Source organism: Halichoerus grypus, chromosome 14 (genome assembly GCF_964656455.1).
Source record: "Halichoerus grypus chromosome 14, mHalGry1.hap1.1, whole genome shotgun sequence".
Taxonomy (NCBI): Eukaryota; Metazoa; Chordata; class Mammalia; order Carnivora; family Phocidae; genus Halichoerus; species Halichoerus grypus.
The window spans coordinates 89,527,582-89,554,619 of NC_135725.1; the positions used below are offsets into that span (position 1 = coordinate 89,527,582).

Below are 27,038 nucleotides of genomic sequence, written 5' to 3' on the forward strand. Positions count from 1 at the left end.
AAAGCAGACAGGGCTGACAGGTCCTTGTGAAATAAAAGCCCGCTTTCTCAGGTGGAAGTAACTCTAATATCTTAGACCTGTTTACCTATGATCCTGTTCCCTCTGCTCATTCCCTTCAATGCTAAATCCCTACCTCCATCATGAAATGGAAGCTCAATGACCCAGAAATAATTTGAACAAACCTATTTCACTGAGGATGCTCTCATTTTTATCTTCATTAACTCCTTGGTCCCTGTCAAGTATGCTGAAAGCAGGATTTATGTTTTAGCTGCTGGGCCTGGAGGGTCTTAAAATTTAGACAATTTGTACATTTAACTGAGGCAAAAGATAGTGCATGTTTTGTAGACAGATACAAATTGTTTTCTTTTTCTATTAAAGAACACTGTATTAACTCATTCACTGTACTTTTTAACTGAAAGAATTTAAAGTAGCACGATACCCAATGTTCACTAATTTTTTCTCACAAAAGAAATAACACCCATTTGATAAGCCCACATCTCTTCCTTTCTTAAGAGAAAACCACACCCGCACACACAGTAAGCCCGTTCTCCTCAGGCGAACAGCTGGAGGGATCGTAGCTCATCCTGGGTGACTGGCTCTTCATAAGATTCTGCAAAAGTAAAACGCTAAAGTATAGGGAGTTCACAAGAGGCCCCAAAGCAGCAGCAACTGACAAGACACAAAAAACACTCAGTCCTGAAGCTCACCTCCCTGATGCCCATGAAAAACCATCACTCTTGATTCGATTAATTCTGCTTTTTGTAAAATGTGGTGGCTCCCCAAAATCTGCGTTCAGAGAAGTATTCTTCAAGCACACATTATCACAGAGTGCTAGAAAAGCTTCACATCCCTGAGGTGTCTATGCCTTTCTAATTACTAATAAAACTTAGCATTTCTATTCCACTATATTTCCCAATCACACCTGCCTTTGGTGAATTCATGCAAATGCAAACATCAGTGGTGCGGGTGTGAGGCCAACTTGCTCAGAGCAACTCAAAATCAGAAACAACAAAATTGGAAATCATCAGTGATAAGGTCTCAGAACACTTTCTTCAAATACATGATGGATTTTATAAGCGATTTTCCACAGAACTTGGCTCTATTTTTTTTTTTGGTTTTATTTATTTATTTATTTATGGGGGGGCGCGAGTGAGCAGGGGAGGGGCAGAGGGAGAGAGAGAATCTCAAGCAGACTCTGTGCTGAGTGTGGAACCCGACACAGGGCTCCATTTCACGACCCATGAGATCATGACCTGAGCCGAAATCAAGAGTCGGATGCTCAACCGACTAAACCACCCAGGCACCCTGAACCTGGTTCTATTTTAAGATGGTGTTTTTCTTAGCAGGATCCAATAGTTGGGCATTTCTTTTTTTTTTTTTTAATTTTTTATTTATTTATTCATGAGACTCAGAGAGAGAGAGAGACGCAGAGGCAGAGGGAGAAGCAGGCTCCCCGCCTAGCAGGAAGCCCGATGCGGGACTCGATCCCAGGACCCTGGGATCATGACCTGAGCGGAAGGCAGACGCTTAACCATCTGAGCCACCCAGGTGCCCCTAGTTGGGCATTTCTTTGAGACAATATAAAAGATTCACCAAAACATCCTGAACTGACTTACAGGTGGAATGGTCTTACAGTATATTTCCTCTCTAGGTCATTCTTACATGGGCTCTGCAATTTCATTCAAAAGCCAAGTTTCAATGTGCGGAATTTTGAAACTACAGGATACCAGTGAAAAGAAATATGCTATTCACCATCAAACCAGGATTTAGTCTCCATTCTCTAGATCCTACGACACAGAGCCAGAGACCATCTTGAGGCTAGTCTTCTTCCACATGACCCTACAGACAGGTCAAGCAGAACTTACCAGAAGCATTGCTGATGTGCCATTGGGCCTGGATAAGTGGATGGACATTTCAGGAAACATCCTGTCAATGCGGCTGATCACATCATCAACATATCTAAGTGGGAAAAAGAAATGCACACAAATGAACTGGAACCTTAGTCAAAGAAACACAAATCTACAGTGTACTAAAGACTTCTCTCTTCAGCTGTTTATCAATGCAATATAGTCAAGAAGGCAAATGGGATTTATAAGTCTTTTTACAAAAAATACTACTCCCTTGTTCCTCCTTTTGCCTCTCAGGGCCAACCAGTTTTTAGTGCTTTCTTCTGGTATTTACCTCCATATTTCTACATGATATGTTTTTAATGCTAGTTCTTGCTTTTTTATTTCATTTTTTTTAAGCTTTTATTTAAATTCTGGTTAGTTAACACACAGTGTAATATCACTTTGTTGTACAATATAGTGATTCAACAATTCTGTACAATATCCAGTGCTCCTCACAACAAGAACATTCCTGAATCCCCATCACCTATTTCACCCATTCCCCCACCCACCTCCCCTCTGGTGACCAGCAGACCAGTATATTCTCTATAGTTAGCAGTCTTTTTTTTTTTTGGTTTGTTCTCTTCTCTTCCCCCCCCCCCCCTTGCTCATTTATTTCTTAAATTCCACTTATAAGTGAAATCATACGGTATTTGTCTTTCTCTGGCTTACTTCACTTGGCATAATACTCTCTAGCTTCATCCATGTAGCTGTAAATGGCAAGATTTCATTCTTTTTTACATCTGAATAATATTCCTGTGTGTGTGTGTGCACATGCATATTTTTTCCTTTATCCATTCTTTATCTGTTCATCAACTGATGGATACTTGGGCTGCTTCCGTAATTTGGCTATTGTAAATAATGCTGCTACAAACATTGGGGTGCATGTATTCCTTTGAATTAGTATTTTTATAGTCTTTGGGTAAATATTTAGTAGTGAGATTACTGGATTGTAGGATAGTTCCTTTTTTTAACTTTTTGAGGAACCTCCATACTGTTTTCCAGAGTGGCTACACCAGTTTACATTCCCACCAACAGTGCAAGAGGGTTCCCCTTTCTCCACATCCTCACCAACACCTGTGTTATTGATTTTGGCCATTCTGACAGATGTGAGATAATATCTCATTGTAGTTTTGATTTGTATTTCCCTGATGATCAGTGATGTTGAGCATCTTTTTATATGTCTGCTGGCCATCTGTATGTCTTCTTTGGAAAAATGTCTATTGATGTCTTCTGCCCATTTTTAAATTGGATTATTTCTTCTCTGGGTGTTGAGTTTATAAGTTCTTTATATATTTTGGTTACTTACCCTTTATTGGATGTCATTTGCAAATATCTTCTTCCATTCCATAGGTTACCTTTTAGTTTTGTTGACTATTTCTTTTGATTATGCAGAAGCTTTTTATTTTGATGTAGTCCCAGTAGTTTATTTTTGCTTTGGTCTCCCTTGCTTCAGGAGACCTATCTAGAAAAAAGACAGCCGATGTCAGAGAAATTACTGTTTATGCTTTCTTCGAGGACTTTTATGGTTTCAGGTCTCACATTTAGGTCTTTAATACATTTTGAATTTACTTTTGTGTATGGTGAGGAGAATGGTCCAGTTTCATTCTTGTGCATGTCGCTGTCCAGTTTTCCCAACACCATTTGTTGAAGAGACAGTCTTTTCCTCATTGGATATTCTTTCCTGCTTTGTCGAAGATTAATTGACCATTATAATTGTGGGTTCATTTCTGAATTTTCTATTCTGTTTCATTGATCTTCGTGTCTATTTTTGTGCCAGTACCATACTGTTCCGATTACTGTGGCTTTGGAATAGAACCTGAAGTCTGGAATCGTGATGCCTCCAGCTTTGCTCTTCTTTTTCAAGATTGCTTTGGCTCTTTGGGGTCTTTTGTGGTTCCATATACATTTTAGAATTGTTTGTTCTAGTTCAGTGAAAAATGCTGTTGGTATTTTGATAGGGATTGCATTAAATGTGTAGATTGCTTCAGGTAGTATAGATGTTTTAACAATATTTGTTCTTCTAATCCATGAACATGGAATGTCTTTCCACCTCTTGGTGTCATCTTCAATTTCTTTCATCAGCGTTTTATAGCTTTCAGAGTATATAGGCTTTCCCCTCTTTGGCTAGGTTTATTCCTAGGTATCTTACTGTTTTTGGTGCAACTGTAAATGGGATTGATGCCTTCATTTCTTTTTCTGCTGCTCCATTCCTGGTATATTGAAATGCAACAGATTTCTGTACGTTGATTTTGTATCCTGCCAACTTTACTGAATTTGTGTATCAGTTCTAGCAGTTTTTTGGTGGAGTCTTTCAGGTTTTCTATATATAGTATCATGTCACCTGCAAATAGTGAAAGTCTTACTTCTTCCTTACTGATTTGGGTGCCTTTTCTTTTTGTTGTCTTATTGCTGTGGTTAGGATGCTTTTTCATTTTAAGCATGACCTAGTGACTTTCTTCTATAGGAGATCAGAATTTAGCTGCCACCATCCTGGCCACTGGGCACCGACACAGAGGCTCCTCCCTCTGCCTTTCTGGTCTAGGGATGGCAACAGCTTCCTGTTGCTGCTCATCTCTGGTAGCCTCGCTGTCTCCTGTTTGGCTTCTCACCCCAATCACCTACATAACCAATTCCCTGGATTAAATTCTCTTGGTTTTAAATACCTGAATTCCTATTTTCCTGGCTGGACTCTAATTCAAGTTATATCATAATTTTTGCTTAAGTCAGTATTTGGTGTGTACATTCTAAAATCTCTGCATATATATTTAAAAAAAATTTTTTTTTTGAGAGAGAGAAAGAATCCTGAGCAGGCTCCATGCCCAGCATGAAGCTGAATGCAGGGTTTGATCGTATGACCCAAGCCAAAATCAAGAGTTGGACACTCAAGTGACTGTGCCCCAAATCTCTGTGTATATTTTAAGTAGCTGAGCCACACAGGAGCTCATGAGTACATACTTTTATTTGTACAGCTTTCTGTTTTGCCTTGATTTTCACTTGGTTAGTTTTTTTTTTTTTTTTTTTAAGATTTTTTTTAAAGATTTTATTTATTTATTTGACAGAGAAAGACACAGCAAGAGAGGGAACACAGGCAGGGGGAGTGGGAGAGGGAGAAGCAGGGTTCCCGCTGAGCAAGGAGCCTGATGCGGGACTCGATCCCAGGACCCTAGGATCATGACCTGAGCCAAAGGCAGATGCTTAACGACTGAGCCACCCCGGTGCCCCCCCCCCTTTTTAAAGATTTTATTTATTTATCTGACAGAGAAAGACACAGTGAGAGAGGGAACACAAGCAGGGGGAGTGGGAGAGGGAGAACACTTGGTTAGTTTTCTATGTGCCTACTACAATGTTATCCCTGAACTCTCTACCCGACTCTAAAACTTCTCTCACTACAGTCAGACATACCAGGCAACCTGTCAGTTCCATTTTTTCCTGGACACATTCCTCCAAAAGAGATTCTTCTCTTTTTCTGGCCCAAATGGAACTTAACTCTCTTAAGGTTTAATAATCACCGACATTAAGTACTTAGCATGGTGTCTGGCACATACTAAGGACCGGAAAATTACAAATACTCTCTCTGGGACATCATGGGCCTGCTCTGCAGAAATATCCTCTTTTAGCAGGATGAATTCTCCCCACCAGTGGAGGCTCACTGTGATGATGCCAATCCACAGCACCAACATAGCTGGGTCTGGCTCACATCCTTTGAGAATAAAATCATACCAGCATTTGTGCTTACCACCCAATCACACTGGGGATGTATAATTCAATAGCTGAGATGCAAAACTATCTATTAAGGGTTTTGTATTGGATTTCGTATCCACTGGATATGATAAATTAAATTACATATCCATTAGATCAGGGACATATAAAAGCTATGTTCTCTTGGGGGGAGAGGGAGAGTAACTCTCTACTCACAGCATGAAGATTTCAGTTCAAAACCAGGGGCTCACAAGAGATAGCAGACAACACAATGCCATTTGTTAAAAAGTGAACACCAGTGTGTCAGTCATGAAAGTCAGGGAGTAATCGTACTGATGAACCGGTCAGGTTTTCCTTAGAGAATGTCCTGTACAGTTTCAGACTTGGGAGCTGAAGGGAGGGAGAACCACAGGGGGCCCAGTCGTAAGTAACAAGGACAGTAAGCAGACTGGAGCAGCGGTGTGTGAGAAGAGGGGGTGTGGAAGGCCACTTGCTCCTGGGAAAGGGGGTTGGCAGGAGACTGACATCTTTCAAGGGTGTGAGTGGCTTTTAGGAATTCAGTACCAAACAGCTCTCTCCCACCTCTAGAAAGGACCGTAAGATAAGGGCAAGGCCTTAAAAAGTGAACTAGCTCAGAAAGAATGAGAGGTATTTCTTAAAAGCAAGGCCCAAATGCTATTGATTTTTTTTTTTTAAGATTTTATTTTTTTAAGTAATCTCTACATAGACCCAATGTGGGGCTCAAACTCACAACCCCAAGATCAAGAGTCATGTGCTGCACTGACTGAGCCAGCCAGGTGCTCCCCCCACACCATTCTGTTGATCTTGTTTAAAAAAGATTTTATTTATTTATGAGAGAGAGAGAGAATGCATGTGCGCGAACCGGGGGAGGAGCAGAGGGAGAGGGACAAGCAGGCTCTACACTCAGCATAGACCCCAACGTGGGGCTCAATCCCACCACCCTGAGATCATGACCTGAGCTGAAATCAAGAGTCAGACACTTAACCAACTGAGCCAGCTAGGCGCCCCCTCCCATTCTGTTGCTTTTTAAAATGGCTGAGGAAACAACCTTTCCTGGATGGTAAGGAACAGACCAAGACACCGCCATGTCATCTCGCACAGTCCCCTTCTAGATTTATAGCTTCATGATACAACCTTGGCTTTAGGCATAAATGCTACAAACGGGTAAAAAGATGAAGGAAGGAGGAAGCGAACTCATGTATCATCACTGCCTGATGTTTTTTTAAATGGTGGAAGACACATGGCAAACTTCATGTCAAAAGTTTACACCAAGTCACTGGAAACATTTCTGCATTTACATACTTATTTTCTAAATCTGTGTGTATGGTTGAAATCCAGTTACTTCAGACTCAGCAGGAAGCAAAAATCCACTGTCCTGTGTGATTGGAGGTCACTGCTAAGTATATGCTAATGAGGAGGGGGTGGGCAATGTCTTCGGAACCAATCCTCAATCAATAATCATCGTAACTCTGGACAGGAGAATGCAAATGAATAAGCGGGACTTCAGTACAAAGGTAACATCATAATTTGCTCTCCCTTGTACCTTTCACCTTGAAGGTTTCAAAATGCTTTCTGGAAAACCTGTCTCTTTAGTAGGCTAGGGAAATAGGGGAATGAGTAGGTTACCCGATGATTCCAGAAACCAAGCTCTGCGTGTGGATTTCTAGGATTCCACACCAACTACCTGACTTTGCTGGCTTTTTAGTGAGGGCCAGAGTTCTAAACAGGCAGACAGCAAATGTCCCCTGCCGCTTCTGGATTCCTTTATTTATGAGATCTGTCAACACAGGACAGTGGAGAGGTCTGGGGTGGCACATTTGGTTTCCTCCCCCATCAGGGATCTCAGATGAAGCTCAGCAAACTCAATCCAAAGATTTTATGAAGCAAAAATGAATCTCAAGGAGACTGTTTTTCATTCACACGCCTAACATAAAGGAGATGCAAATTTTCTTTTTACAGGTGACATTATGTATTTGCCAAAAAGAGAAAGAGAGAAAGTCAGCTGCGTTTTTAACTGAGGAAAACAATGTCTAAATCCCAGAAGCAAAAATCAAAACATTTCATTTTCAGATACACCCAACCTTTAAAACACAAATCCACCACTAGTTACTTGACAGAAATAAGGAAAGCTAGGAACGTCAAATTATAAAGCCGGATGGCAGGGGAGGTGGTCTTCGCCGTACCACCTCCTTGGCAGCACTTCTAGGGATGCTGCCTCCCGAGCCCGCGAGCTCGCCAGCGTCTGCACAGAGCTCGGCAACGTGTCACGTCCCACTTTGAGTGCAGGGCTGGGGACAGGTAGGAACAGCATGCTCTCCTCCTACACGTCCACCATATGCTCCACTCCATTCTGTGGCAGGATCAAATTCCTTTAATTTTTACCTTTGGAATACAGGCAAACAAGCAGTAACACAGCAGTGGTGACTAGTTTACACTTGAGCAGACGCGGCACGGAAAGACATTAATTTAGTGCCAAATTGAGCAGTGAGTCACAATTTGCACATATCTGTCAACCTGTTAACAGGGTAATAACTTGGAAAGATTGCTGTTCCTGTTTACATTACGGAGGCCTTTCGCGACGGTGAGCTCCTGGAAGCTCTCCTCCCAGAGCACTCGGCCAAGATGGGGCTCACGGTCCAAGAATCGGACTAGAAACACTAACTCCTAGAAATCACAGGTTCAGATCAAGGTGTGGTTCAGAACTTCAATATTTTCATGCAGAAAGTTAACTTTAAGCAATGAGAGAATCCAATTTCCCTGTTCTGCTCCCCAGTTGCAGTCAGACTCTCCAATTTTTCCCAGTGCAATCCCACCAATTCTCAAGGTTTGTAAAGGCTTCCTTAGGACTAAGCTTCCATCTCCACGACTTCAACATCTTGGCAGCATCAGAAATGATCACGCCATTCTCAGATTTCTAACATTAATTTTTGAAGCCTTATAAGTCTTGTTCTTTCTGATTGTCTTCAAGTAGCGTGGCCTGCTCCTTTCAATGTCCTTATTCAGAGAATTAAGAAACACCAGGCACTCAGAGGTCCTCTTATCAGAGGACCCGTCAATCCAGGAATGAGCAGCATCTCCAAGAGGCGGCTCCCCCTACCACGTCTCACAAGGCAGCCCCTGGACTGCTGGACCGCCACCCCAGCATCTCCACCCCATTACCCCACTGCAGCCTCATGGAATGACACACAAACACTGCCTCCAAAACCTCAAGGCTTTCTGCAAACACATAAAAGACTATCAGGTTTTCCAATTTCTTTTATCGGCATGTTTTAATCTTGCTGGGTCACAGAACTCTCTAGGAAGGTACTGAAAACTCAAATGCACATCTGTATAGCATTTTACATATTGCTGTTTGCAGTTCATAGGCCCCTTTGAGTCCATTCCTGAACCCCAAGTTCAGAATAACTGCTCTAGACCTGTTTTGGAATGGAGGTATCTGATTTTCTTCTTTGTTCTTTTCTGAATGGTAAGTTTTATTTTTCAACAAAGCTGCCTTCATTTGAGAAATAAGTTTGTACTTGCTGCAGCCTAGAAGTGAACACCCTGAAGTAATATAGGGGTATGATGACTGGATCAATTCTTGTAATCTTAAAATCATGCTTCCATGATGGAGTCCAAGGTTAGTTTTTGTTTGTTTGCTTATGTTTAAACACCTGCCTCTCACTGACTCCAATGAAATCAAGGACCTGCTTCTGTGACCTTAGAGGTCACCCGAGAGCAAGTAACCATCTCTGCCCTCCAAAGTTGCATCACCTGTGCTTTCTAGAAGCTCCTTGCTTGTATCAAGAAAGAGGTCCCTGCTTTCTGCATCACTGCTTAAGACACGGCTCGGTGGTGAGCTTAAGTCTCGAGTCCTGAGGGGGCCGAGGAGGCTCCTGTCGCTCCAGCCTCAGCTGGCCTCCTTCCACGACCCCGAGCAGGCTTGCACTACCTTGCACGCTGTGCACAACCTGCATTCTCTGCCTGGAAGAATCTTCCCACAACCATTTCTGCTTCCGTGCCCAGATCAGTCCAGCTCACGCTTCAAGTCTTTGGTTCCCAGCTTAAAAGACACTTTGTCAAGGAGCCTTCCCGGACCCTCCCCCTTAGCCCCCATCAGTCAGTGTGCCCTACACCTCACTTCTATGGCACTTCTAATTCTCTTTGTGGCTCCCATCCCAGTTTAATTAAGCAATTTTTCTAGTGATTATTTGCTTAGCGCCTGTCTGCCTGAAAGGATTCTCTGTGGGCTGGGATGGCTGCTTTATTCAATGCTGAAGCCCAGCACCTTTGCCGGGGTGCCTGGTACCCACTAGATGCTCCTTAAATATTTGCTGAATGAGTAGACAGGACATTAAAAGTAAGCCAAGACCCAGGCCAGGCAGGGAGGACACAAGTAAAATGCAAAGTTGTCTGCCGCGGATGAAGACTGGAGGTGCTGGAAAGGGCATTACATTCGCCACCAAAAGGCACAAACAACAGCAACCGGAGAGCGCCACAGACAAACCTCAGAGAGCAGGAGAGATTCTTCAAAGTCTTACAGCTTCATATGCAGCTACAAAATCCCTGCATCTGTTTTAGTAGAAGCTCAATGCCTCTTAGAAGCAAGAGCCTTCTAGGGGCGCCTGGGTGGCTCAGTTGGTTAAGCGACTGCCTTCGGCTCAGGTCATGATCCTGGAGTCCCGGGATCGAGTCCCGCATTGGGCTCCCTGCTCGGCAGGGAGTCTGCTTCTCCCTCTGACCTTCCTCCCTCTCATGCTCTCTGTCTCTCATTCTCTCTCTCTCAAATAAATAAATAAAATCTTTAAAAAAAAAAAGAAGCAAGAGCCTTCTAAAGGAGTGTGCTGTGTTACTGACGTACTGGTTTTAAAATGTTGCTTTTAACGAACTAATTAATTCTGCAAAACATTAGTATAAAGATGCGTGCTACCAAATTGGGATTACAATACCAAAATGATAACAAAACTGAATGTGGAAGACATTTCTAAAGATATCAGTTTTGCAAAACATTAATTTTCTACTCCACACGTTAAAATATATTGCAAACTATTTGTTATTAAAAGCCTTAAAATAATTTGCTGGACAGATGGCTTGGTTCTCTAAAGTCTGACCCCTCCTCAAAAGAAAAAAAAAAAAACACAAACCCAACCAACAAACCTGGACTCCAGCCAGCAATCCCATGTTAGTGAAATGTTTAGCAGCTCACCAGATTTAAATAGCATCTACCCCACACAGTGTGTATGACACATGGTGTTCATTTCCCCCACCCATACAAAATCTGAAAGTTATGGGTGCATATATTAATAAACCACCTTTTTGGGGAGAGGGTAATGCCCAGCAGCTATCAAAAAAAGACAATCATTTGCATGCTCTGAAAATGATTCAAGATTTTCCTCCACACCTGTCCAGAATGATGAGTCCAAGAGGACTGCCAGTGGGTGGGAACAGAAGGGGGTTTGTTTAATTCCTCCACGAGAACGAGACTGCCTGAGACTCAACAATCGGTCTCAATATATGCTGAAGAAAAAAGACGGGAAACCTAGGTCCAACTTCTCAGATTTGTTAAGATATTTGTATCATGTCTGTGAAAGCCTTCCAGTTATTCTCTCGAGAAAATGAAAAGTATTTTCTCAACTGTACATGAAAAGGCAAGACTAGATGTATCACAGACGGGAACAAGAGCGTTTGCTTAGGTTTCTGCTCCATCTTTTAGTACACTGCTTTGCTCTCCCTGCCCACAATACTAATTGTGCTATTACTCTCTTCTAAGGAAAGACACTCAAAACTTCACAATCTCTTTATGGAAACTCAACACCTAAGCAGAGAGGCCTGTCAAGATTAGGAAGAGCTACTTTCTCGGAGTGAAATGGTGGCCAGGTCAGAGAAGTGGAAGGGAGCTTTCCCCTGTTCTCTCCTTAGAAGCTTATTCAACTATGTGAATATGTTACCTGAACAAATGCAGGAGAACCACCAGGGCAAGCAAACAAAAGCTATCCTGCATTTCCTCAAGCTGAAACAAATGCACAAAGACCCATCACATACAGAAACACAGAAACGAACCTGCCTGCCTTTCTTCTTCAGGGGCTGGGGCCACACAGCCTAGTAAATTCACAGGTGTGCATGAACTAGAACACAAGGCAAATACCATCTAAACTAGAATTCTTGGGCGCCTGGGTGGCTCAGTTGGTTAAGCGACTGCCTTCGGCTCAGGTCATGATCCTGGAGTCCCGGGATCGAGTCCCGCATCGGGCTTCCTGCTCAGCAGGGAGTCTGCTTCTCCCTCTGACCCTCCTCCCTCTCATATGCTCTCTCTCTCTCTCATTCTCTCTCTCTCAAATAAATAAATAGAATCTTTAAAAAAAAAAAAAAAACTAGAATTCTTCTTCCACGTGATTTAGAGAGGTCATGCATTGTAAACTATCCCTATTAGATCTATTAATACATATTTACTGGGTGCCCATAGTGCTCGACAAACAATGACTGTGTTCAGGAAATGCTATTAAACCCTCAGGACAGGAAACGGTGGAATGAGCTGCCCAAGAAGGCTTTCTGTGAGCGCCGGCTGGCTGCAGGGATGGCTGGCTCTGGCCTGTGCTTTCTGCTGCAGAGTCAGGATGAGCAGGAAAGCAGGTATTGCTTTCCAGGTTTCAAAGCACTTCTGCATTCCTTATCTCATTTGTTCGCTCAGCAACTCTGGGAAGTTAAGAAGGGCGAGTCCAAAATTCCCGTTTTATAAATGACAGAAGAAAGAAAGTTAAGCGACTTGCCCAAGGGAGCAGCACAGCTGAGCATCAGAGCTGAGCCCAGAACCCACGTCTGATTCCCCACTTTAGGGGTTCCTTACACACCACAGTGCTCTCGTTAGGCCTGTAAGGATTCCGTAGAAAAAGTAGATTTCATTTTTGTCATTCCCCAGACTTCTTATATGACAACAGACAAATTTTAGGAGCATATTAACAAAATGAAATCAATTTATGATTTCCTTTCTTCCCAGTCATTCAGGAAATATTCATTCAGTGCCTAAGTGAGCCAGGGACACAACACTGAGTAAGGTGGACTCCATCCTCACGGGGCTTACACTTCACTTGCTGATAAGCCATCTTCCGTCAAGGCCACAGGCTGATTTCCAGAAAAACAGGACAACTAAGTTAAATTTCCTTCCATTCTCCTGTTGGGTTTTTGACATGGCAACTCTCAATTAATGTGCAAAATTGTCAGGTAACAGGAAGGGGCGAAATACTTGTGCATTTTATATTAATGATTAAACATTCAGATTATCTGTGGGCCCCAGTGTTTCCTAAAACATTTAAATGTATTAAGCTTAGGAAAGAATTATAATTTCACTCAACATCTACCTCCTCTACAAGCCCTTACATGTTAGAGAGAGAGAGAGAGAGAAAACCCAAACAAGAAAAAAACCCATATTGAGCTTTCCAGCAACACCAATTAGCAATAGTTACTAAATCAGTCCTCTCCAGTCAGATCTGGTGAAATGACACTCGGAGCTCAGATGGGCAGTGAGGCATGTGTGGACAACTCACACTGTGAGAAAGCACCCCGGGGCCTCTGCCTTTCAACCAGGGAGCTGGTCAGGACAGACGATGCCTGCTGGAAAGCTATACCCCTTCCCAAATTCCCACAGCTTTCTCTCCCAGCCTGGGTTACAGCTGAGGCCTGGTTTACTAAGTGCAGACTGGCCTGTTCACATTTGGCACTTCACGGCAATGCTTTCACATGGTGAGTGCGTTCCGCTAATTCAGAATTTGCTGCTCACAATTAGGACCAGATTTTGTTCCTATCTGACTTTTAGTGTCCCTGAGAACATACGTGGTAGATTTCACAAAGAGAAATGCCAAAGACAATGCAAATAATTGCTGAACACCTAACTTGTTCCAACCATAACAATACATTAAGCAAATGCAGAAATGGCCAGAAACAGCCAACACATTTCAGGAAAACACAAAACTCTTCCCCAACCCCCTCCTGGGACAAATATGCTTGTATGACACAAGTTTTATTTTCACTCATCAGGCCATCACTCCTTGAGGAGAGTCTGAGGCCCACCTGTCTCCAGTCCCTGGATGATTTTGCACTTAATACACATTTCATAAGCATTCCACAGACGGGACTGGGTTAACCAGACTGGATCAAGACTAAATAAAAAATAAAGAGTCAGCAAAACCATGTTTTGTAATTGTTCCTTTTATAAAAAGTAACAAATTCTAAACCAGAAAATACCACCCACCAGTTTGCAGACACAGTGAGGTTGTCTCTTTCTGCTCCCTTTCTGCCAGCAGCTGGGTTAGAAGGCCGACTTGATGACAACAAATGGAAAGTAATGGAACTCGAAGCACATCTTCCTGGGTAGGGTCTCTTGATGGGCACTCAGGGGGCTTTCCCAAACACGGCTGCCTGGAGCACTCGCTGCCTGACTCCGTGTCCCTAATCTGACCCCCTCTGTTTCTCTGCTGCCCAAACCTTCAGCAGAAGACCCCCCCATGAACGACGGCCTTCATAGTACATTCCACAGTCTCTTGCACGCATCTGGTACACGGACTGTTTCAGGTTTACCTTTCCTACCAGACGGAAAACTCCACAAAGGGGAGGCACAGTCCGTCTTGTTCCTTGCTGCCAGCCCCCAGTACACTGTCCAGCGCACACAGCAAGCTCTCCATGGACACCTGCCTGCATGGAGACTCCTCGCAAGTGTCCACAGCAGAGCAGAGCCTGAGGCCGGGGCTTAGGAATCCCATGGACCCTGACACTCTCCATCTCACTCTGCCCTCATCCCAAATTACTTAAGGCTCTCCAAGCTTCGGTTTCCTCCTCTGTAACATAAAGATAAAAGCACCACCTTCTCCATGCGGTCACTGTGGGAATTAAATGAGAACGGAGCACATACAGCACTTGGCAGAAAATAAGCAGTTAGCAACATCAGCTGTTCCTTTTATATGTACAAATACTGCCTTTTTCTCCAGAAACTTTTGCTTGAGTCTGGAGGAATAAAAGCCCCAGCCAAGTCAACCACAGACTAAAAACTGCTTGAAGAATAATAAGCATTAAAGGTAGGGAATGCTCTTCCTGGTGTCCTGCCCATTTTTAAACACATGACTGCATTGTAGTTAGTAAGGAGAGTTCTTTTCATTATTTTCGAAGGAAGGCAGACAGGAGAGAGGGAAAACTGTTGCTGATCCAGGAACAGGGCTTAGTATGGAAGTGGGATGGAGTGCCTAGATCTGGCTTCAAGAACGGGATCGAGACTGGATACTTTTCCTGCCCCTCCACATCACCCTTCCCCCTTCCTCCACTCTGCGCTGTGTGCCAGGAGGCTGACTTACACACAGGCTCCATCAACAAGCCTTCTAACCCCTGGCTTCCAGTTGGGTGGCCGATGGGAGACACTAGCTGGAGATTCAGGGGGCGGAAGTCTGAAGGCTTGGGTCATGGAGGGCAGCTGTGACAACTCAGTACTGACAAATACCAAGGACCCCCAACCTACAGCGATGAAGGTCTGGTTCACCCCCCATCCGGCACAAGTATGAGCAGCAGAGGGTAATGAGGACTTAGACTGGGTGGTGGCACAAGTCGGCTAGGCCTACTCACTTAGATTTTGTTTCCAGCTGCAGGGGGGCGGTAATAGCTACGTTTTGTGTTCCCTGTTTCTCCAACCCCCCTGCCCTCCTACCTTACATAAATATAAAGAGCATGGGGTGGGAGTAAGACCAAAGAGACACGCTCCCTTCCAGACCAACCTTCTCCTCCAGTGTTCCCTGCCCCGACCAGCTGAGCCATGTAGACCTCCACAACGGGCTCCTTTCCCGCTGGCTTCTAGATGGGTTTGGTGGAAGGAAGGCACGGACAGGCGATGTGGAAGGTAGAAGGTGGGAAGGTGAGGGCAGATACTCTGCCAGCACAGTCACCAGGAACGGGCAGCATCCCTCATCACCGCTCTAACTCGGGCTTCCTGTAAGCACACCCTTCGGGGAAGAGCTAGCTGGAGGGACTGCACTACTCCCTGAGGTTCCCCGACACCCGCCTGCACCTTTGGTAACAGTCTTCTATAAAGTCTCCTCAAACTGGAAATAGTCCCCTTGTTGGAGTTTCCTCCCAGGACAGTAGAAGACTCTTCTCAAGTAAAACGTACGACATTAAAACCAGCCCGGCAATTTCCTCACTAGAATAAGAAAAATGGTAAATTGAAAAACAGTCAAATTGGGGCGCCTGGGTGGCTCAGTTGTTAAGCATCTGCCTTCGGCTCAGGTCATGGTCCCAGGGTCCTGGGATCGAGCCCCGCATCGGGCTCCCTGCTCCGCGGAAAGCCTGCTTCTCCCTCTCCCACTCCCCCTGCTTGTGTTCGCTCTCTGGCTGTGTCTCTCTCTGTCAAATAAATAAATAAAATCTTTAAAAAAAAAAAAAGAAAAGAAAAGAAAAACAGTCAAATTAATTGAGGGTAATGGTGATATGAAAAGTCTAAACTGGTAATAAAATAAAACTTTACAGAGCCTCTGCTTACTACTTAATTCAACATCATTCATTCAACAAATATTTCCTGGAATGTTTTAACAGTGGCTATGGGTAGTTTCGAAATGCATGGCATTCAGACAGAATAAAGGAATCACAATGAAAGGACTGCCCCCCTGAGAAACGGTGATCCCAGTCTCATCTTCTGCCCCTCCCCTCGTTCCCTCTTTCTTCGTAAAGGGACGAGTGCCTCTAAGCCACAGGCAGAGAGCATTCCTTCTAGGACCACTGCAAGTACTAGTTTGCTTTCTCTCTCTCTAAGGCCACTGTCAAATTCACCCCAGATTAACAATTTACCAAATTTACCCCAGATTAACAATCCCCATAGTATGACGTGTATATTCACAAAGTGGTACATGAGGTGATGTTAGGTGATACAGATGGACATTTTTCATTTGAATATATATGTATATAGAAAAATATATAGCTAGCAAATAAAACCTCGGATTCCATTCCTAGAATGAGGCTAAGTTTTAATAATGAGTTTATTTAAAGAAAAATATTATGCAAATAATAGAACAGCCAACCAAGGTTATGGCAAAAATCCTAAAGGTGGCTTGTAAATGACTGAGTAGAGAAACCCCCTTCAAGTAAGGCAGGTAATTAAACAGCTTGGTTCAAAAAGATTTTGCTTGTCTTTGTAAATTGTGTTTTTTTCCATTCTAAATAAATCTTGATTTTTGCATACATCCGGAGATACTGAAGAGAGAGAAATGGATAAGCATCCTAGGAGGGGCCAGGCTGTTTAGGTCAGCAATACTGCGAAGCAAGGGCTGTGGATGATCAGTCACCCCAGGAGCTGACTACACTGGAACGTGTGTCTGGGAATGTGCAATTTGAGCATGGGAAGCGGGTCTTCATAATAGAAAATAAAATGACTTTCACATAGGCAGCAGCATGAATTGCCACTGACCCCAAAATTCCTTTTGTCATCTAAGAGGAGTCAAAAATTATGCCATGACACATTTCTCCCAGTGGAGCCAAAGCTAGGATTCTACCTGAGACAGGTAGGTGATGCTTGCAGGCTCTGAACAAACTCTCAGAGGGCGCCCTCTACAGGTGTATAGCAGCTTCACCAAACTACAAACACAACGCTTCTCTTTACTTCCCTAAACTGAGAAATCTTGTGGCTGTCTTTTCAAATCCTGCACAAACTCTTATACAGTGCAAATCAGAGGAGAAAGACAGTTAATCAGTTTGACCTCCTGCTTACCCACACCATCACTCCTCCTCTGAGCCCTACCTGTAAGTTCAGTCCCCGCAGCACCCTATCCCAAGGAAACTTTCCTCTGCCCAGGGAGAGGGGAAAACTTCAGGGGAATAAAGCCCATCATTTACAAACAAAGAAGGTCATAAGAATGATTTAAAAAACAAAGAAAAGAATAAAGGCTCAGAAGGGTGACTTCATCCAGAAGATATAACAAATCCTAAATGCTCCTAAACAGAGTCAATGACAGGACTTTCTTAGTATTATTATAAATTATATATAAAATTTATAAATATTATAAATAAGCAGATAGAAAATCAGTAAGACAGAACATTTGAACAATGCTCTCAACTAACTTGGCCTGAATGACATATATATCCTACATCCCCAAACAGGAGAACATACAAACTTTTCAAGTGCAAAGAGAACATTCACTCAGACCATAAGCTAGGTCTTAAAACAAGTCTAAAAATCATGCAGAATGTGTTGTTCTCTGACCACAGCTGAAGTTAAAAATCAGTAACAAAAATATATCAGGAATTGGGGCATCTGGGTGGCTCAGGTGGTTAAGCGTCTGCCTTTGGCTCAGGGCATGATCCCAGGGTCCTGGGATTGAGACCCGCATTCTTCTCCCTCTCCCTCTGCCTGTCACTCCCCCTGCTTGTGCTCTCTGTCAAATAAATAAAATCTTTAAAAAAAAAAAAAAAAAAAATATATACACACACACACACACACACACACACACATATATGTATATATCAGGAAAGCCCCCAGATATTTAGAAATTGAACAACATACTTCCTAATAATTCATGAGACAAAGAATGAATCACAAAGAAAATTAGAAAATATCTTGAACTGAATGATAATAAAAATATATGAAAATGTGTAGAATGCAGCCAAAGCCATGCTTGGAGGGAAGTTTTATAGTTCAAAAGAGCTTACACAAAAAATGAAAAATGAGTGAAAGATCAAAGATCTACACTTCCATTTTAAGAAGTTAGAAAAAGAAAAGCAAATTAAACCCAAAGTAAGGAGAAGGAAGGCAATAATGTATGTAAATAAATGAAATAGAAAACAGACAAAAAGTAGAGAAAAATCATTGAGATAAAAAACAGATAATTTGAAAGAAAATAAGTAAAACTGAGAAATCTCTAGCTAGACTGATCAAGGAAGAAAAAAAGAGCAAAGACACAATTTACCAATAACAGGAATGAATGAGGAGATACCACTCAGACTTCAGAGACATTAGAAAGGTAGTAAGGGAATATCATGAACGACATAATGCCAATGCACTCAATGCCTCTGATGACATGGATAGCCCCTGCGACATAAATCAGACAACTGATTAAGAAGAAATAAAAACCTAAGGAGCTCCTATTGAATTGAATTTGTTATCTTCTTAAAAATTGATTTTGTTATCAAAAACTTTCTCAATAAAGAAAGCTCCAGGCCCACATGGGTTCACTGGTTAATTCTACCAAAAATTTAGGCAAGCAATAACATGAATTGTACAGAAACTTTCAGAAAAAAGAAGAGGGAACGTTTCTCAATTCATTTAATGGGGCCAGCATCCTCCCTGATACTGAAAGGAGACAAAGCCACTACAATAATGTATTCCTCATAAACAAAGGCACAAAATTCCTTAACAAAATATTAACAAATAGAATCTAGCAATACACAGAAAAGATAATGTATCATGACCAAATGTATTCCAGAAAAGTAACCTTGGATTAACATTCCAAATCAATCCATGCTGTAGTGTATACATAAAACGGAATATTATTCAGCACAAAATAGTTGCACTTTATGTAAATTATACCTCAATAAATTCAATAAAGTTGATTTTTAAAAAAAGTTTTTTTAGATTTTATTTATTTATTTATCTGACCGGGGGGTAGGGGAGAACAAGCAGGGAGAGCTGGGAGGGAGAAGCAGGCTCCCCGTTGAGCAAGGAGCCCAATGCGGGGCTCAATCCCAGGACCCCAGGACCATGACCTGAGCCCAAGGCAGATACTTAACTGACTGAGCCACCCAGGCGCCCCAGTAAAGTTTTTTTTTTTAAGATTTTATTTATTTATTTGAGAGAGAGAGACAGTGAGAGAGGGAACACAAGAGTCTGATGCTTCACCAACTGTGCCACCAGGCACCCCTCAATGAAGTTGATTTTTAAAAAAACATTTAGAATGTGTTGAATTCTCTAAACTAATCTTAAATATTAAATATGGGATGAGAGTCAAATGAAATGGTTTTCAGTAAGTCTGGGGAGACAGGCAAGAGAGTGGATCCCTCGGGGACTCAGCGGGTCTGGTCCCACGGCTGCACCCGTGTCGGGGAGACCAGGAGCTGCACTGTAGCTCTCATCACGTGAGAGCCAGCACCTCGGAATCACAGGCCCAAGGCTCAGGCACAAAGGCTGGGTTTCATCACCACTTCTGCCTTCTCATTGGGAGCCTGGGCCCAATCTTTATGGTTGGTGAAAATGGACATGAATCCATCCCAAGGAGATGCAGCCCCCACCTGCCGAGTGCGCCCCACAGCGGTCGACTTTCAGCAGGGCGACCTCATACAGCGAAGCCCTTCTGGCCTCCATATTTGCCCATCTGGACTATTAAGCATTTCACATGCTTTTGAATATAAAAAATACTTTGGTTATATTTAGATCTGTATATCACTACCAAAAATAAGATATTTCCCTCAAAATAATTTTTGGATAGAAAATATTTTCTTTTCCTGTTGAGAGGGAACAATGAATAAACCAGGAAGGCACTCAATCTGGAGTCCCACTGGGTGGGTTCAAGTCCTGGCTCCCCTAAGTGAGGCAAATTACTGGGCTTCAACTCTCCTCTTGAGACAAGGATAACAAGAGTATCTTTCAGGAGGTGGTTGTGACGACTACAGGAGATAATGCATGGGAAGAATTAGCACATTTCCTAGTATCTCTCTCACACACACAGTAATACTAGGTTCTATAATGATGATGGTAAGTGAGTACATCAAACTCTCACCCAGGATCCGAGTAACTGGGTCCTTTCACCAATGTGCCCTCCATCACTTCTCCTTTACCCATGGTGTGTGGGGCAGGTGGTATGGAAAGGCCCAGGCTCTTCCCTGGCCCTCCTACTCACTTGTGGGCTGCAGCGGACAGCTCTTCTAGCCCGTCTGGCTTTAGTTTCCTCTTCTTCGGAAAACGAAGGTCTCTGACGGTCCTTCTAGTTCTAGTCAGTTCAATATACATTTCCTCAGAGTGTACTATGTACACAAACAATACACAGTTCTAAAGACTCTCCATCTTTGAATGGTACATATGGTAATTATTCTAGAAAACTCCTTAGCCTTTGTGAATGATTGTAGTAAGTGGAATCTACTGTACTTGAGAGATTTTAGTAAGATCCATCACCTCCCCCTGCTTGCCTGAGAGAGCATGTGCACACAAGTGGGCAAGGGGGTGTGGCAGAGGGAGTGGGAGAGAGAGCATCCCGAGCAGGCTCCATGCCCAGTGCAGAGCCTGACACGGGGCTCAATCCCATGACCCTGAGATTATAACCTGAGCCGAAATCAAGAGTCAGATGCTCAACAGACTGAGCCACCCAGGTGCACCCACTCCCATCAGCAGTTTAACAGCAGAACTATTCCAAGTACAGTTCTGCATAAAACACATTGCCTTTGTCACTGTCTGGGGGAACCCATTACTAGATACTTCCAAAGAAACCTGTAACCAGAAAAGACCACTGCAACTAACTCTTAGGACTAAAGAGGAGTATCTTAACGAGAGCCCCAGGAAACAACAATTTTGTAATCAAGGAAATTTACAGGAAGGACTCTGCCCACTACAGTTCACAAATGAATGCTGACTGTGGCTGAGTAGGCTGCCCTAATGTGGCCGAGTACGATGTTCAGAGAACATGTATAATTTAAAGGGCCTATCTAATATGCCTTTCACTTGAGGATCTCAGAATAAAATAGATAAAAACAATTATTTATTTAAATGTTAACTGCTTTAGAAATACAAGGAGTATAAGCAGAAGTATAACCATCCAGATCCTTAAGTTCTTATATTTCAGACACTCACTCCTGTAAACAGATCTGCCGCGAGAACAGATGCAGACATAACTCAGATGCAGTTGTGTCGTATCAATCACTCCCATTTAATCCTCCAAATAGCACCATATGCACCTACCCATGAAGGTGTAACTCGAGCTCTGACCTGTGAAGGGGTGGGTGTGCGTGCGTGCGTGCGTGCACGCACACACACATGCGTGCAGTATTTCAGTGGGCAGAGCAGATTATTCAAGTTAGGGACACAGCTCATAACGATAAAACAATGTCAGTTTCTCTTACTCAGATCCCACAGTTGTCTTCGACAAGGAGGACTGCAGTGAATCACCCTGTGAATGAGTCAACAACACAACGGTGTTAAAGTCAACTGCTTGGAATTGTGTTAATATGGAGGATTACGTGTAAAAAGGACACATAATCATTCCATTTGGGTAAAAACAGGTGCAATATCAATGTGAACAATAATAAAGGGATGACAAATCACAGGGTATGCATGGACGATGAACACAACCAGTAATCCTTTTTGGAAACAAGGTGTATACAGATGTAACAACAAGGGCAGAGAGTCCGTCCTTAGCCTAGATAAGAGAGATGACACAGTTACTCCTAAAACATGCAAATGGAAGTTGCCGAGTGAAGACAGATCAATTATTCTCGGTCGATGAGAATAATGAGAGAGAGTTCCAGCAGGGAACACTGAGGTTAAATATTAGGCAAAAGTTTACAACTGGAAGGACTGCTAGCAGAGTAGAGAGGCTGCCGGGAGAGGCAAGGAAATGACCGCCTGTAGAAGCATTCGGGGTTAAAACTCGACACCTGCCTAATTACAGTGGAATTACTCCTGCCACAGTTGAGAAGAACGAGACAAATGTGCTATCAGAGAGGTCTATTTGGATCTGAATGAGAATGAAAACAAGGAGGTTAAACTCCAGCTTTGCAACATTCAACTGGGCAAAAATCTTGACATTTAAACCCATCACATGCCCATTACGATGGCCTTGCATATGCTGCAACTGGCAAGAAATCAACACAATGGTGACTCCTTTCAAAGGAAAGAAAGGCAAGCTGTCTAGAAGGTGGCTCTCAGTAATGCACATCACAACCACTGAACAGTATTTCTTCCCTGCCTGAAATGCTCTCTGACATTTTTCAGCCTTAATTCAAAGGTTTCTTTCTTTGTTGAGTTCAAAACAGTAGCATATTATTTGTTGTTAAACAATGTAAAGCATTTAAGCTTGATTAGCATGACTCTAAAACTTTTCATCATTTTCAGGAAGGTTCCAAAGGCCTGTTGACAGCTCTGGGAAATAGGACTTTTTCTAGATATCCACGGTAAATAATGATCCACCACTGGCCTCTGCCTCTGCATTCCCAGTCCTAATGAAGGCAGCAGGGTGTGTGAACTTTTGCCTTCATTAACTAGCTAAGGAGTCTTGGGGAAACTCAGCTTTCTACATCCCTTCACACCCCAAACAGCAGGGTCCATTCATGACCACTGGGACGGTACCTCCCGAAGGCTACGAGGCCTTCTGCTTGCTCTCTGCAGAGGACGTGTAGACTGCCATGTCTAGCACCACTTCCTACAAGGACTGAAGGCACTTTAGAGAATCAATTCATGCTTGGAAATATATTCCACAAGTTGACAGATTTGAGAATTATAATAATAGCCCCCAAAGGAATCACATAATTGTGGAGCTGGGCAGCAACTGAGAGGTATCTAGTCCAAATTCTTTACTCTATGGAGAGTGAAACAAGGCACCCAGGGGCTGGCTGACTTATTTAAAGCCTTCTGGCTGGCTGTAGGCAAGGCTGGGGGATGCGAACTCAAACCTTCTGAATCTGTCCTGGATACAGACCTTTCAGATGCGGCTACTAATAAAGATTATGAACCAGTAAACTCTTCTAAAAGACAGATTTAAGAGCCTCTTTTAGCCACATGTAAAACAGTTTTCAGTATATTTTCCCACTGCATTTCTTTTTTTTATAATATTCATATCTACTCTTGCTTTTCCAATAGTAAATTCTAGTCACAGTTTAAGTGTAATTGAAATTATGCCACAAGGTTTTAGGAAATCTTCTTGATCTCTTTTCAAGCACAGATTTGGGAGAAATAATGAGCCTGTGTTTAAATATGTGCTTGGATGTACTCAAATCAGTCCATGCTGGGAGCTACCCCACGCTCAATTAATAGCTGCTTTGGTATTTTCTGAAAAACTTTTGGAATAAAATAATAACCAGCCTTTGTAAAGATTCTGAGCATTCTTCAGCAAAGAGAAGCTGGATGGCATACACAGGAAGATAGTTTCATCTCATGTGGATTTCAAGTAACTGGCTAATGATTTTCATTCCGCAGATGTGGATGACATTTCAGCATTGATTCAAGCACACTTGATTCATCTATTTTGGTTTGCGAGAAAGTTTCCAATCTAAAAATAAAACTTTTAAAAAAACCGAACATGTATTTCTAAAACCTGTGCCGCAATGACCAGTAAAATATTGGAGCTATAATGTTCAACTAAACCATTTTCAAGCCATACGTCACTTTCTGCTTGGGTCCTACCCAACTGTTTCAAAGTTCATTTTTACGGTGTTCAGGGATAATAGCAACCATATCATTCACAGAAGCCATGTCCAGTCAATTTCTACAGAGAATAAATGGAACTTTTCCAAATAGATTAAGTTTTAGTGTAGAGAACAAAGACCCCCTGAGGTTAGTATTTCTGAAACAAAATGGCCAGAAATTAAGTTTAGATAATCTCAAGGGATATTTTTCAAGTGTGACTGGCTCCACATGGGAGGCCCACCATCTTGAACATGAACTTGTTTAAAGTCCCCAGAAGCAGCAAGCAGGGGAGAAAAAAAAAAAATGGGAACAGTCAGGATTCCTCTATCGTGGCAGAAGTATTCCTAACACCAGTGGCTGTAAGGTGCGGACTCGACCCTCACAAGCTGCCCCCATTGGCCCACTGCTCCCGGAGAAAGTGCTTTCTCATTAGCGAAGGTTTCTGATTCCTCACGCCTGTCTCTTTGGATGCCTAAAATTAATGTCATCTGTTTTTATGAATGTCTTTTAAAAATAAAGATCTACTTACACCTAACAAGAAAACAATTTAATTTTTCATTAATTAGTTAGGAGTACCAACTGAAGCCTTGTGCTTTATATTTATAGTTGTTTTTTTTTTCTGTTTCTCCTCCTGTTATATAAGCATTGGCTCCTAGCTGTTGTTACTATGTGTGCTGCATGTTTCCAAATGCGTTACCCTGACAACCTGAAGACAACGGCTCTGTGAGAGGGTCTTCCACCGCAATGCCAGTTAGGCCGACTGTCATACTTCCTGGTTCCGGACTATGTTCCAATCTGTAACAGGGTCAAACATCGAGCAGGGACCACGTGAGTGTGCCAACTGCCCGCCCAGTGTGAGCACCTCTGGTCTGATCATGAGGTTGTGCAGGGGGCTCCGGTAAACTTGGGCAAGTGATCGTTACAGTTGCACCTAGCTCAGAAGGTTGCTAGGATTCAATAAGGGGTTAAATGCTTAGAACAGGCCTGAAGCCAAGTAATCACTCAATAAATCTCAGCTGTCGGTGGCGCCGGGGATGGTGGTGGTGGAGGTGGCTGTGATGACTCTGATGGTGGCAGAGGAGGTGGTGACGGTACTAATGGTGCTGGAGAAGGTGGCATGACGACTGTGAGGCAACATCTGGGCTCGTCTGCACCCTGATTAATTTTTTCAAGGTCAGGATGGTCAAGGAAAATTTCATCCACTGAGGCAAATCACTCTGGCCACATATCAGGCCCACAAATATAAAACCATGGGAGTTTTTAATGACATAAGAGCAAGAGGAAGAAGAGGTGGTGGTGGGGATTTTGGCATCGTGACATTGGTACCTAATTCCCACCCCAAACTCCCTTATTTAAACCTGAACCAAGGATGTGCAATTCTTTTAAGATGGTGGTCTGTTTTAGAAAGTGGAAAGCAGAATGTTTAAGCACAAGGGATCAAACTGGTCTGCTTTGATGGAGTCCTTTCCAATACAAGGACATATTAACCATATTTCAAGCTTTCCCATGGCACTATGCTAATGCATGTTCAATGTTACATCTGAAATCCTGCAACCCTTCCAGCAATTCCATACCCACTTCTTATTTTAAACTCACTATATTTTCACGCATGCACCTTTCTCAATAAAGGTTTTTTAGAAGTGAAAGTATATAAACTTACATCGTGTATATGATGAGTTATTTATCTGGATCTGTATCGTTTGCAGGTATTTTCAACTTCGGTAAAAAGGTTTGGGAAGGTGAAAAAGTTGAGATCCCTTAATCTTTTCTTTTGAAAATAAATTATTCATGAAGCTCTCTCCCGCATTCCCAAATGGTTAGGTTTAAACAATTGCTTAAAGTGCTGTTTTTAACTGAAGAACACATTATTCATAAAGCCTACAGCCCAAGAAACACTTACTTGCTAACTGGTCATTTTCATCTGATCAATGACTTCGCAGTGTTGAAACATACCACAGTGGAATGTGCTTCCAGCACGGGGCCAGTGGCATTAAGTGCCTGCCTCTCATAAACAAAGCAAGTTGGTTAATGGTCATTTTATGGCCCACATATTACCCTGAAAATCTATTACAGTGTGGCTTGGTCAACCCTATCTGAGATGATTTGGGGGAACTAAGCACAGTGGGAACCTTCCTGTAACAGGTTAATGGATCAATTTATTTATTTCAAATTTGTCCTTTTCAAGTTGAAAAACCACTAAAGACTTTCCAAGCAATCAGCTCAATAACCCTGAGGTGAGGGAGTCATGCTGATCTGTGGATCTGGCCCTTCTCTGTCATTTATGGCTCCTGGGTCAGTGCTGCTGGCTCACTGCTGGCACAGGGCCAGCCAAGACGCAGAGCTCGCATCTGTCTCCTGGGAGTCTCCATGTTGATGAGACTCTCAGACTACCTTATGTTCAAAGGCATCACTGGGCTTCTCTTGTTCTTTAATACAATCCTGAAGTTAAGAAACAGTTCAAGTAACAAAAAAATACAGGATTCCATTTAAACGACGAAGCCTAGGCCACTCCCATTTGTTAAAAAGTACTATCTCCAATTTCTCACAAAAATATGCCACTAATTTTAGTCCTCCTCCTCCCCGTCCCCATCGGAGAATTCTCTTTTTAAGTTAATATCTTTCAAACATTAAAGTTCCAGTGACTGTAACCAAGCATCAGCAAGACAGCAGGTGACAAATCACAGATTCAGAGTCTCGAATGTTTCTCGGTAACCATGGGTATCTAGAGAGGCCATCCACTTTACAATATGGTTCTGACCCCTGAGATGAAGAGTGCATTCCTGCTAATAATGGTCCCTAACTTGAGATTTCAACACCAGGCAAGAGGAAGTTTTATTTTTGCTGATTTCAGGTCACAAGCAATAAGGTAACAAACTCACTGCTGCCCCTAACAGAAGGAAGAACAAGTTTAAAATTTCTTAGGATTCCTTTTGCTCTTTTAGCACACTTCTAATGACACGGTTAAAAGTAATGAACTTTGGAGTCTTTCTGTCACTCACCATGTTGCTGCTGGGCATCAAGACATAGTAGCAAAGTACCTGGACTCTGGACCCTGACTGCCCAAGTTCCGATCTTTGCACTGACACTAACTAGCTATGCAA

General features: G+C 42.7%; 1 protein-coding gene across 2 annotated transcripts in view; it reads right to left on the reverse strand.

Moving 5' to 3' along the window:
• Window positions 1-27,038, reverse strand: part of MED27 (mediator complex subunit 27) — a 197,282-nt gene that overhangs the window by 61,848 nt on the left and 108,396 nt on the right. For both annotated transcript variants that reach the window (XM_078061941.1, XM_078061940.1), the window contains exon 4: window positions 1,866-1,959. In XM_078061941.1, the coding sequence (XP_077918067.1) occupies window positions 1,866-1,959 (94 nt within the window). The remainder of the gene's footprint in view (window positions 1-1,865; window positions 1,960-27,038) is intronic.